The 13,732-nt window shown below is 43.6% G+C and overlaps 1 protein-coding gene across 10 annotated transcripts in view; it reads left to right on the top strand.

Moving 5' to 3' along the window:
• The window catches only part of ANO1 (anoctamin 1), a 77,208-nt gene that overhangs the window by 30,690 nt on the left and 32,786 nt on the right, over positions 1-13,732 (top strand). For all 10 annotated transcript variants that reach the window (XM_035328975.1, XM_035328974.1, XM_035328972.1 and 7 more), the window contains exons 2-6: positions 3,163-3,341; positions 6,472-6,798; positions 8,799-8,897; positions 9,996-10,147; positions 11,415-11,469. In XM_035328975.1, the coding sequence (XP_035184866.1) occupies positions 3,234-3,341; positions 6,472-6,798; positions 8,799-8,897; positions 9,996-10,147; positions 11,415-11,469 (741 nt within the window). In that variant the 5' untranslated portion in view covers positions 3,163-3,233. The remainder of the gene's footprint in view (positions 1-3,162; positions 3,342-6,471; positions 6,799-8,798; positions 8,898-9,995; positions 10,148-11,414; positions 11,470-13,732) is intronic.

The raw sequence follows: 13,732 nt of genomic DNA, 5'->3' as shown, positions 1-13,732 counted from the left end.
GCCAGGCTACTGATATGTAAACAGAAATGTAAATATATGATTGCGGATGGGTGATTGTTTGGGCTTGCACAATAGTACTGAATCACTGGAGCAGGTCTCCTTGCTCTGTACTGTAGACTTAACAAATGCAGTTGAGAAGTGCAAGAGAGCACAGGCTGCTCATTTGGGCTCATTGAAGCTTGTGGTTTACCCTTCTAAACATTTTTCATCCTGTGATTTCTAAACTAGCACTTTTCAGTTCACAAACGTATTATAAGGTAGGAAAAATGTTCAGATTCATGAGTCAGTAATTGGTGCTTCTATTCTAATGTTCTTAGCAGTCCATTTGAGTACCTAGGTATTATTTTGTACATGTGTGAGAGGAGGAGGAAGGAAAGAGGAGTTTTATAGCACTTAAGGTATTTTTTCTAGGTATTTTTCAGGCATTGTTCCAAATACAAGCATAGGCTGTTATGTGTAAGAAGTTCCAAAAGCTGCTGTATTATTATATGAATATTTTACAGCTATGGAACAAAAGCATGAATGCATAGGATTCTGTAGCTGATCACATATGTATAAATTCTAGTGTTCAAGGCGTCTGTGTACATATGCATGTTGGCAAAAACAGGGTATAGATGTGTAGGAAATCGTTACAAATATGCTGGTTGCTCCCTAAAATACAGCAGATTTTTGGCTGCATTTCTGTATTAGGCCATAAATAGGTTATTTCATTTTTATAAATTATTATTCAAATGATTTGCTGAGTTTGATGATCCTGCCCCAAGATCACAAGGCGGGTGTCAGAATTAAAATTCCATACCTGGTCCAGGAGTGATTTGCTCAATCTATGAAGTTAATGGAAAAAAACATGTGGGTGGCAGACATCAGATTTGTGTGCTGCAGTTTCTAGGAATGCCTCAGCCCTCTAAGGGAAAGCATGGAGCTTGTAGAAAGTCACTTAAATCACTTGGGGCAGCAGATTTCCCAAGTACAGGGCCTGAAATGAAGATCCACAAATTCATGGGACTTGCAAATTCCAGAGAAATGGGTCTGACAGTGCCAGACAAGGATTACTTTCTTACCAAGAACACTTTCCTTGAAGTGATAAGCCCAAAAAGCACCACACCTTCCTCCTCTGCTGCTGCAGGTGCTGTCCATACTAAGTCCTGTGTATCACCAAGAAGAATGTGGGCTGTAGATTGATGCAGTGCCCAACCCCACAGCGTTAAAAGTTGGTCAGGTCAGAGCCCTGTGCGGGCAAGTTGTGACTGTCTCCAGGGGTGGAAGGAGATTTGCAGCTTTGCTGGGCACTTCTCGTACTGTCGCCCTTATTGTTAAAGAATTAATGTGTTTTTTTTGTTTTGTTTTGTTTGTTTTTTGTAAATGTCCTGTCACTATGTCCCTTGTTGCAACTTGTGCACCTGTGAGAAGAATATGGCCCTGCCATGCCTGCCATGCCTGCCATGCTCAGTGGGTAGCTGAGGGCAGCAGTGGGGCTCCATCCCTTGTCTTCTCTTCTTTGGGCTGCATAAGTGCCTCTCCTCATATATTGAGGGATCAAGCCCCCTGACCACCTTGGTGGCCTTCCACTGGACTCACTCAAGCTTGTCAATGTCTTTCTTGTGCTGGGGAGCCAAAACTGGGCACAGCACTCTAGCCAAGGTCTGACAGGTGCCAAATGGGAGAATCACTTCCCTGGCCTTGCTGGCATTGCTGTCCTACCAATGCAGTCCAGTCTGCAGTTATCCCTATCCACTGAAGGCCTGATGACTCGCTTTGTACTCAGCCACCAAGTCTGCAGAGCCACCTTTCATCCACTCGGCTTTTTGCATGGGACTGGTCTGTCCAAGCGCAAGGCTTCCCAGTTGACTTTGAGCTTCATAAGGCTGCTCTCAGCCCATTTCTCCAGCCTGTTGAGACCCTGCTAAGTGGCAGCCTTACATTCCAGCTTACCAACCCTTCTCTTCAGTTCTATGTCATCTGCAAACTTGCTGGGGCATGAGATCTTCCCTGTCTCTCCTTGCCATGTTATCCCTGAAGCTCCACCAAAACCAGATGGGCAGTTTGGTGAAGAGGAATAGCATTCCTCTTAGGCTAAGAAATAGCTGGTTAAAATGTGATGTCTGTCTTCACCTCACCTCAAACTTAGTGGCAGCTGTAGATATGAGGGGAATAGTTTTTTTTCTAATAGGCTAATTCTGTGTAAGGCCCAGGGGCACGGTGTGTAATTTGTTCAGTTCCTGCAGATCCCTGTTCCAGAGACCGAGCACTGGGCTAGCTACAGCAAGACTGTTGCAGTCTAGCTGCTAGCTTGTGTTCCTCCACATGTTTTTGTTTTTTGAGGGGGAAAGTTAATTTAGTATCCACTCAAGGCTAAATTCTAAAATTCCTGCTTTATCTCCACTCCTCAGACAAGCAAATTCTGCTCCCAAACAGTTTGAAAAAATGCATAGTGCTGCAGTATTCCGGTTCAGTGTCAAAATGAGTCAAATCTTAGAAAACCCTGCCTTCTATTGCATGCATAAATTCACATATGCAAGCAATGGTTTGTATGTCATCAATTATCTGGTTGCTCAGTTTGGACTGAAATTTTTATGTGAGATTCTTTAGCCCATCTATATAGTTAAATACTAAACAGGAAGAGTCTCTGTCAGGGCAAGAGGGATGAAACCTGATATTCAGAAGACCCTTAAGATTCCTTAAATAAGGATGGTTCAGCACATCACATGCAGTACATAGGTACTTGAGGGGAAGCACACTTACTTTTTCAGCATGAACAAGTGAAATTGCTTATTGAAGGAGAACATGCTTACTGTAAAAGGGGGAAAACACCATGCTCCCTTATTCACCAGCTAATTCTCAGACTACTTTTCTTTTCCCCCCTTTTCCCCCCTCTCTTTGTAAGAGATAAAATCAAGTCTTTGCGAGGCGAAGAGGCTGCATGGTAACCTAATCGTGGGACAGCACTGTGGCAAAGGTGTAGGGGGAGCACTCCTGCTGAGGAGGAGGAGGTAGGGCTCAGGGCTGTGGGCTTGCTGAGACGGAGGCAAGGGGTGGGAGCCCCGCATGGAGGCTCATTGGCAGACGAGGGCAGGAACAGGATACGTTTCAGCTTGGGTGGCTCTGGGAGGAGCAAGTGTTGGGATTAAAGAGTCTTGATGAAGTTGTTCCTTTTCCTTGCAGACGGAGACAGTGAGTTTCATGGGGTGGATTTTCTGCCAGACGACCTCAGCGAGGCTCCAGACGAGACAGGAATGAGGGTGAACAAGAAATACTCCTGCCTACCTGCTGAGGAGAAGGGGATCCACATCATCAACATCCGAGCTATTGAGGATATAGGATATGACCAGCACGAAAGCACAGTGAGTAGAGGACTTGCCAAAAGTGTAACAGCTGGCATGCTGCTCTTTGCTCTTTACCTTGTTTCCAAGTGTTTCTTTTCCCTCAAGGCTCTGCAGGTTTCTCCCTCTCCTTTCCGAGGTTCTGAGGAGGATTGCTGTCAGCCACAGCACATGCTGATTTGGTGGAGTTTGTGCTTTGGTGTGTGGGCTGAAGAAGGGAAGCAAGGGATCTTTTTTTTTTTTTTTTTTTAACCTGTAGCCTAAAAAGGGGTTGGTTATTCTCAGAGTAAGTAATCTGGCAGTAAGGCTGTGGTAACCTTTAAATCTCTTTGCCCGTATTGAGCAGAACACAAAAGTGCCTAAAACTGCATGCAAAAGCTATTGTTAGCAGCGGTAACCCTAAACAAATAGTCTGTAGCACGCAAAAGAGGTCTTTCCACTGGACAGATTCCTAGTGTCATTAATTGTGCCTTGGTTAAATTCTTTATATCTTTATCAGCAGTTTTAAAGGAAGTTAGTAACATGAATACACAATAGGATTAGGAGTTGGCTATGTCATAAATGCACAAAAATAGGTTTATTCAGGTGAAGAAATTAAGGTGGAGTGAGCTGTGTAACAGATCTTGCTAGAGAAAGGTGCACCATAAAAAGCAATGCTTGATTCATTGTGCTTGTGCTTAATTAGGGTTTAGTGTGGTGGAATAATTGTGTCAGGGCACACATACCCCTTCTGCTGGTTTAAAACTGAGATGCCCCATCTGTACCTTGCTTGCAACCAGAGGCACAGGGGCCATGCATGGTCTTGGCCAACGCATCTCTCTCCTTCAGTCCGGCAGCACTGCAAGAAAGGATGTGGCCTACTGAGTGCCTTTCAGCATTAAGACCACATCCTTAAAATACTCTATTTATTTATTTAAACGAGGACCAACAGGCTCCTTTGGATTCCCTTGGCTGCATCCCTTTTGCAGTGTGAGGTAGCTATTCTTTTCATTAATATATATATTGAGGCATTAATATCCACAGTGCAGCAGGCTCACCTGTACTATCAGCGGGTCCCCAGGATGGTCAGCTTTTCAACAACAAAGTTCGAAGAAATGGGAAGCAGCTCGTTCAGATTCTGCAGTGTGACCCGATCCCTTCCTGGTGGCAGTGGCACAAAGAAACCAGTGAAATTGGCATTTTCAGTGCTGCTTTCCTCAGCCTCCACCAGAAGGGTGCTCCAGGGCACAAGGAGCAGTGGGCAGGGTGTGCTGAGCAGTCTGGATTGCCCCGAGCAGCCAGAAACACCCAGCACACTTGCTGCTGTCCCCTTCAGGAGCCATCGCTAATCCTGCCTCTCTCCTGCATTTATTCCTCCCCAGACAGGTGGACAGAATGCTGCTGGCTGTCACCACAAAGTCAGGCCAGTGAGGGTAGGAAGTGCTTGAGGTCTGAGTCTTTTCCTCATTTTATCTTCCTGCATTTACCTGGACATCTATGGGCTCAACCCAATTTTCAGCAAGTGATGTTTAGTTAATTGATACGATCAATAAATCTTTATAAAATAATACAATTAGTTATCTTGAAAGAAAACCCAGTGCTCCTGCATCTTGTTTACAGCAATGATATTTTGAAGAGACTATCCTGAAAACATAGTTAGTTTCTATTGCTTACTATTCTGTTCCTATAGAAGATTGCATACCTGAGTTGCTGGCCACAAACACTGTCAGCTTGCTTTAAAGAAAAATAAATCTGGATTAATGCGTGCATACCATTAATCATGAAGCAATCAAAAAACAATAGTGATTAGTGGTCTGTACTGCAATTATGTTTAAGAACTAAACAGCAGTGTCTCGATGTGGCACAAACACAAACAGCCTTTCCACACAGCTGGGGACAAGCGACAGAATAACATTGATCAGCACTCTGCAGCTCAGTCCCTCCAATGAGTAAGTGGGATCTGCCAAGTAAGTGGTTGTTTGGATGAAGTTTCAGGTGTGTTGGCTGTGATCAGCTCACGGGCTGCTCTTTTTGTCTGTGGCTTAGACATTGGGCTTGGAGACAATTGATTGCAGATCTGTTATGTTCCCAGTCTTCTTGATGAAACAAGCAAAAAGAGTGCACATCCCAAGCAGATTTTGACCAGTATGATTTGCAACTGAGAGCCAATAGCTGTCATTTGGAGCAGGAGTCCTTTCCTTGCATGAGGGTTAAAGTTCTTCTGTAAAATTAGGAGCTTGAAAATGTCCCTGGTCCTTGGAAAGCCACTCTTGTGATGAGTAATTTTTGTAAAAACAAATGCCAGTTGTAAGTTTTCCCTTTTTAAATGATCCAAGGGTAGAATTATGTGTGAGCATTATGCTGTTGCAAGCAGAAATTAATAATTGTTATTACTTTGGTATGTTTCTACAGTTGTCCCTGTGCAAATTCCAGAAAAATACTTAAAAATGGGGTTATGTTTTGAGACTTAGATTTCTGGCGTCCTGCACCACTGCAGAGCAAATTCGCACAGCATTAATTCAGAGCAGGAATAAAACCTTTGCCACCCACGGACTGCAAAGTGGCATGGATTTTATAAGCAGAAAGAAAGGTGATGAACTTGGTCACAACGAACTCGCTTCCCTGGCTGCAGTCCACGAGCATTGTTGGCTGTGCTTGGCGACCAGCTGGCTCCCTTCAGTCTGTATCTGGGATGATCTCTTTCTCAGATGATACAAACTCACAGAGATAGATAAGAGAAGTGAGAAGTGTTTGCACATGATATTAATCTGTTTGTCAGAACCGAAACACAGATGTCCTGGGTGGAAAAGGACAGATGATCTTAGTGACAATTAACCCTCAACACAGACAACCAAATCCACCCAGCAGCTAAATTATGAAATAGAATGCTGGGAATTAGATTAAATCCCAGTCATTTTATCTATTTCTGGCCAATGAAATCCCAGCTGGCTATCAGGAAAATTGCAGGTGTTAACTTGCAAAATTGTTTTGTGTAAGTAGCTTGTGGGGGCTCCTCCTGTAGGCTTGCTGTCTGAAGATAGGTCCTTGCGTGCTCTGGGCAGCTAGGAGGGGTGCTTGATATGAGGATGTGGTCTGCTTGGTGCCCATGTCATCTCTCTGCTAATTATTCCTCTCCTCTCCTTCTCTCCACACCCCCGCTCCCTACTTCCAGCTGTTGAACTCCCTATCCAAAAATCCAGATGCTGACTGCAAATATGGACTTTACTTCAGAGATGGCAAGAGAAAGGTGGATTACATCCTAGTTTATCACTATAAGAAGTCCTCGTCCGGGAGGACGCTCGCCAGGAGAACTCACCACAATGACACGAGTGCGCGAAGCACCAAGCAGGACCACCCGCTTCCTGGGAAGAGCGTGCAGCTGGAGATGGGGGAGAGCGAAACCCCTGTGGATTCCCATGAAGATGACAAGAGGTTTCGGAGGGAGGAGTATGAGGGAAACCTTGTGGAGGCTGGCCTGGAACTGGAACATGACGAGGATGTAAGGAGCTGCGTCAGATGCCTAAAGATAAGGAGGATGACTGGTGGTCAAATCCAGGGAGATGCTGAGCTTGCCTTGGGCTGCACTCGCTGCGGCGCGTGCCTTATTGCCACATAGCTTATTGATGTGATACCATAGCTAGAGGCGAGGCTTAGGTGTCTGTAAACACTAATCAGAGGTTGGTGAGTTGACAGTTTGCTGTGGGTTGGATCCGCTGGTAATTCTGGTTCTGATGAGAAATATCTGATGCAGACAGTGAAATTTTTATACCTCAGTGCAGCCTTCAGGAGAATCACGTTTGTGCAGGGAGTTCTGGTAAATGCTCTGGTTTGAGCACGTGGCTCCGTGTTACAGTTTTGCTCTTTCCATTCTCAGCTGTGAACAGTACAGCTTGTAATGCCTTTCACCTGTACTCTGAAAACAGCATGTTCTATTAAAAGACCATTAGACTACATAAAAAAATCATGTGTTTGAAGTACTGCCAGTGTGTGATTAGTGGAAATAGCCACAGCCATATTAATTTCAAAGAAAGCTATTACAATTAACTGATCCAACCAATAAGCCTGAAATTCCTGTGAGGGAGGGTGAATGTTCATGTTGATTTTATTCACAGAATGTAAAAATAGAGGTTAAGCAGTTAGACCTGTGGTCAGTGTTAAATAAATAAATAAACCTGCCACACGTAACTCACAAATTCTAGGGAAGGGTGATGGTACAGTGTGACAAATCTACCTTTTCTCCACCCTCAGGTGAAAATACAGATTGCTTTCTGTCAGGTTGTTGTAGTGAACTGGAAACCTGCCTGTGACAAGTCCTAGATACTGAAAGTCCTGAGTGGGCTGGGAGGTCCCCTCCCATGACATGTAATATGATTTCAAACGAAGCAGAAGGCTTGGCATTCAAGCCAGAGCACCATGAAGAAGGAGAGCGTGTATCTCTTGGTACAAGATATCAGACGAAATCAGAAACATACAGAGATAAAAGGGAAGGGGATTTACAGCAGCTTCCATATCCAGCACATCAGAGAAGGGGAAAACCTGCAGTCACCAGAGCTTTACGGGAATGCCTAGGAGTTGTGTAGGTGGCCTTACTAACTGCAAAAAGAACAAAGGTTTTGTTCACAGATGATGTTTATTAAGTCACTTAAATGCTCTTCTGTGAAATAAATTCAAGGATGCTTTGGAAGCGATGCCTAATTAGAAGGCTGGCAGTTAGTTATGCCCTCTCAGTAATTAATGGATTTCTAGAAGGCAGGTAGGGAATATAGCTGTGTGAAAGCTAGCTGTTCAAACTGCCTAAATGTGCAAAGTAGCTGCATTAGAAAGATTCATTAACATTTCTTTCTCTTCTCCCCTGCTGGTTTGTCCAGGATCTTGGAGGTGGTTTCTCTGGTGGGGCTGGCAGGCACCTGTGGATGCAGGGGTGGGCAGGAGCAAACTGCGGCTGGGGTAACTGCTGGGATCCACACGTACTGCTAGAGTCATCCCTGATATTTCTGTTGGTGGTGGTCAATTTTTCCAAGCAATTTTCCTAATTAAAATGGTTGGTGTTTTAACATAGATGTTGATGCCGGCATCTGCAGCCTCTGCTCTCCTTTCGTGCTGTAGCTGTGACCCGTACATTACAACGCACTCAAGAAATTGTAGCATTTGGCTGGGTGCCTGTGAATCAAATTTAACTGGCTTAGTCTGTATTTGTGAATAGTCATTAGCTTTTATTTCCCAAACAGTTTTTATCTTCTTATCTGTTTAACCTAGTGGTGATTGTTCTAGAAGACAATAGCATTTCTGAGTCACGTTTTACATTGGCTCCGCACAGAGAGGTGCCCAGTGATTGTCCTGTTGTTAGAAACTGGTCATCTCAAACAAATGAGGTTTACACTGTTGGCTGTAATAGACTGTTCCTTAAACGTGGGTGAAACACAAGGGGAAAAGTATTTAATTTCCTCTCACTGTTAACCTTTTCTCTTGCCTTTTTTTTTTTTTTTTTTTTTTTTAAAGACAAAAATCCATGGGGTTGGATTTGTAAAAATACATGCACCGTGGAATGTATTGTGTCGAGAGGCAGAGTTTCTAAAGCTCAAGATGCCCACAAAGAAGGTAAGACCCAATTTTCTTTTTCCTCCGCTCCCAGAAGTCATGGTTTAAACACACTCTCATCTTTTACACCTTACAAATGTAGACTCCTCTTCCCACAAGCATTTTTAAAATAGTTTAATCTGCACAGCCCAGCAAAGAGGCTGGTATTTCCCTTGTATTTAACAGAAAAAGCAAGAGAGTCATGAATTTTCTTGCTTAGGACAGCAGAAAGAATAAGTGGAAGGAGGAATGGAAATCACAGATCTGTGTCTCCTGCCTTTATCTGTACACAATGTGAGTGATCTCGTAGAGAGTCTCGTCATCTCAGTGTGTTTTAAAAGAGGTTGCAATTGATAATGAAACTTACTTGTACATCTTGGAACTTTCTTTCTCACGTGAAAGGATGGACTGCTAAAAAGTGAATGTAATACTTCATGTGCAGTAGTCTCACTGGGTTTAGGTGGTTACTTACACATCATCAGTCATGCTTGCAGGAGTTGGGACTACTCTACCACAAAATAAATTACCTCTCAGAATAATTGAAATATCATTAGAGATATCATGGTGTATTTTCATTATGAGCTAAGTTCTAAATCATCCATGATAGATAGCTACCTGGTCAGTGAGCATAGCTTAGAGATAGATTAATATTTAAACATATTAAGTGCATGTCGCAGACTGCAGCTGAAAGTCTGTAATGGAACAAGAGACAGTCTCAAAGCTCAGCATCACTTGATAGAAAACTACACGTTTGGTTTGGATTTTTTATTAATCCCCATTATTGTCTCACACCAGTTTTAATCAGAAGCATAATCAGATCAAAAGAGAACTGCAATGGGCTTAGTGACTTCACTGTTGTGGAAGCAAAGTATCTTGAATATTCTTCATTTATATGGAAGGGGGGGGAAGTCTTGGAAGCTGCAGGATATTGCTTCCTCTTCTTGCCTTGCTTTGACTTTTCCATCCATCCACATGTTCTTAGATGTTTTCAAGAAGGTAAGCTGTGCTCCTCGATAGTTTAGGCAGATATATTTATGTAATTCATTTTTTACAGTTCAGTCTCTCTATGGATAAACTGAAAGCGATGACATTTTACTGTCTTTCTGTTTGCCCCCTCAGATGTATCAGATCAATCAGACCCATGGGCTTCTGAAAAAGATCAACTCTGTAATCCAGAAGATAACAGAGCCCATCCAGCCCAAAGTGGCCGAACACAAGCCGCAGACAGTGAAACGCCTCTCCTACCCCTTCTCCAGGGAGAAGCAGCACTTGTAAGTGACCGTGTGGGGCCAGCAGCCATGCCAGCAGGTTTGGGTTTTGCTGATAGCACCTGAAAAGATGAAAAGAAAACAAATGCTGATGCTTTGTTAGTGGTTTCTCTAAAAACATTTCCATTTTGCAGTGTTTACTTTTTTTTTTTTTCTGTGTGCAATTCCTGTGCATATTAACTCTTGTATATATGTATATGTTACATATCTATATAAGCATATACTTAAACTTTTAGACTGCCAAACAAAACTTAGTGTGGTTTACAGCTGTGTTTTTCCATTTAAAAGAAAATGCTCAGTAAAATTTCTGGGCAGAGATGTGGGTTGATTACAGTAAAGGTAACTCCATTCATCTGGTATGGGCAGCTCACTCATGTACTGCAAACCAGGTCTTGACTTGTAAATGGTATGAAGCCAGGGGTAGCTTTGCCTTCGATTTCAGATTGGTAAGAATAGCTGTAGCTGTGGGCGGGGGAAAAAATCGCAAGGTGGGGCCCAGCCCAAGTTTTGGCTGCCCTGGATTACTTTGCTGCTCTTCCTTGGCCAGCATCCCGGAGGAGCTTTGAAGACCATGTTTATGTGTGTGCCAGCTGGAACAAATACCAGTGCTAGAGCAGGATTTCTTCACTCTAGATATGTATATTTTTGTGTTTAATAAAGAGATGCAGAACAGTAATGGAGTTCTGTATTAGATTCACCTATCTGATGGTGGGGCTAGTCAATGTATGTGACATCTGATGCATTCCTAGACTTGCAGGAACTGTATTTATACGTGTATTGCATGTAGGATGTTCCTATGGAAAAGGAGCCTCCTGGTTCAGAGAAATCCCAAAAGATGGTGTTTGAAAGTGCCTTACACTGCTTGCAATGGTGGCTTTTTTCAGTGAGGCCATCTGGGTATTTGCTGAATAAGGGAGCACAGAGTGCTCTTAGAGGTTTGCAGGTTCAGCCCAAATGTAGATTACTAGGAGAAACCCTAGACCAGTAGTGGGCAGGAATTCAACTTTAATGAGCATCAACAGTCTTTTGTGTGTGTGTGTAAAAACCTATAAATACATAAAATGAGTGAAACATATAACAGCATCTTTAAACTGCGAGAGTTGTGTTGGACTTTCTTTTAATGAGGTTTCTACAAGCTATTCTTTAATGTTAGCTATGAGATATCCCCAGGAGAAAAGATTATATTGAAGGGGTCAGCAAGAACAGGAAATTACTGTCTTTTTTTTTTTTTTTTTTTAACCTAATGGGCTTCCTTCTAATCTTTTAACAGATTTGATTTGTCTGACAGAGATTCCTTCTTTGACAGCAAAACAAGAAGTACTATAGTAAGTACTGTATGTAAATAATTTATGGTGGATAGTGCCTCAGTCCTGGTGTTAAGAGCCGCTTTGCCAGCTTTGGGGCAAAGCCTACTGCAAGTCTGTCTGTCTGTACCAAATGCCAGGGAATGCCTGTGTCATCAGTTATTTAACCAACAAATTAAGCATTTCCAGCTTTAGCTTGTATGATGAATAGCATTTGATGCTAACAGGTTGCTACCTTTAGACAGTAATTTGGATCTTCTTTTTGGTTCAAGGTGAATGCAGGACATGGTTTCCTAGTAGACATGTCACCAGGAAGGGACAGATTTAGACTCTGCTGCTGGTTCTGCCACCTGGACCTGTGTCTCCTTTCCCTTTCCCTAACCATACATTTTTGTGCTGTAACTATACAAGTTTTTGCAGATCCCTTATGAAAATGAAGTGTACCACAGGAATAAGATAGTGCAAGCTACATCTGAGTATTTCCTTGTGACTCATAGAACATAAAATAGAAAGGGGAGAAGGTGCAGTCCCCTCTATAGCTACTGAAGGGGAATTTAAATGGAAAGCCCATGCACTATACAGGGCAGTCAGAGGGACCGTGCCATGCAGCATTTGCTGCAGCACTTCTGCAAAGTACAGTGTGGACTCCTTGCCAACTTTCAGGGCTGCTAATCGGCCCACTGGAATGTGACCATAATCATGCTTTTATCTCGTATTTAACGTTAGCCTTTTGGATGCTAAGTGGTTCTGAAAAGAGCTTATATCACGTTATAGCTGCCCTTTATTGCTGCGGTGATAAGGGGCGTAAGATATCTGACTTCCCCTTCCTGCCACGAAATTCCAGTGTGCAGCCCCCCGGGATGCAGTGCCCCTGCAGCCTGGTGTGCAGAGATTTATCTGAGCACAGGCTGTGAGGGCTCAGGGAGTCTGACCAAGGCAGGCAGATGGAGCAGCACAGAAATGGAAAGGAAAAGATGATAATCGAATTTTATTTGCAAAAATCCATTTCATTTGAGATTGGGGAGAAAAATACATAGCTTTTGTTTGCAGACTTTATTGTTATGTCTATGTATAGAGTTAAATAACCCTTATAGGCACAGGTAAGAAACTTAAGGGAGCAGGTGAAGAGTTAAAATTCGTGACAAGAATGCCTGAGAAAGGCAGCCAGCCAAAATGACCCTGTAGAACAAGGTGAGCCAGAGGGTCAGCCTTGGTGGCTAACATGGCAATGGGCTGAAGCAAGCAGAGCTAATTGCAGAGGCTGGGAGGAAGAGAAGTATGGGATGTTTTTTTAAAACCACTCAAGGAACACTGTGCATATAACAATATTGCTGATAGTATGTTGCTTTGTTTGAAATCCCTGGTAATAAAAGTCATATTGAGCAGTGCCCGGCATCATCTTATCCTGCATGCATTTCTCTTTGTATTCTTGATTCTTAAAGTTCCCTGCTGCCTTTCCCATATGTATTTTTAAACCACAGTGCAAATATTGACCCTCCCGCCTACTGCAAAATGAACAGGAATCCAGTCACTCCCTGTGAGGCTTTGATGAATAGAAACTAAGCCAAGGACCTTGTACTTACTAAAATAAAATAAAAACTATGTTATATAACTGGCGGTCTCTCCATGACAGCCCTTCAGCTGGCTGGAGCTGAAAGACAGCATCAGGCAGAGGAGCAGCCTTGTGTGCCCTCCATAAACCTCCATGGCAGGCAGTGGCTGTGTTGCTTGCCCCTCCTGACCTGTGTGCAGCCCTGGACATCCCCGGGACAGTGGCCATGGGTCCCCAGGCAGGTCGGGCAGCGGGCAGGACGTGCCTCTGCTCCTGCTGAAAAGCCAGAGGTTGCCCTCCACCGCCGTCCCGGCCTCACGCCAATGTGCAAAGGTTATTTGACAATAAATGAAAATAAATCGTAAAACAAATACACCTGTTTTGCCACCAGGATCGTGCAAGCTCTGAAGTTTTAAGGTCAAGCTGCTTTGTTTAGCCCGGTTTCTGATAAGCTGCCTCGTGCTGCGCAAGCACCGTGGGGCCAGAGGGTGGGCAGCAAGGGCATAGCCAGGTGCAGAGCGGGTGGCAAGGGCAGGTGGTCAACGTGAGGGAACAGCTGTTCTGTGGCAGAAGTGCTTAAATGTGATCTGCTTCCCCTCAAACCAACAGCAGTCATAGTAACTGGCTAGCAAGCTCAGCCTTCTTCTTGTGCAGCTAGCTGTGTAAGGAAATCTTTAACTCTGCTGTCCTGAATGCCACCACTTTATTATTAAAGAATGATGACTTCATCAG

Source organism: Oxyura jamaicensis, chromosome 5, assembly GCF_011077185.1.
Source record: "Oxyura jamaicensis isolate SHBP4307 breed ruddy duck chromosome 5, BPBGC_Ojam_1.0, whole genome shotgun sequence".
Taxonomy (NCBI): domain Eukaryota; kingdom Metazoa; phylum Chordata; class Aves; order Anseriformes; family Anatidae; genus Oxyura; species Oxyura jamaicensis.
The sequence above is the reverse complement of the archived record's forward strand: the minus strand, read 5'-3'. Positions and strand labels throughout refer to the sequence as shown.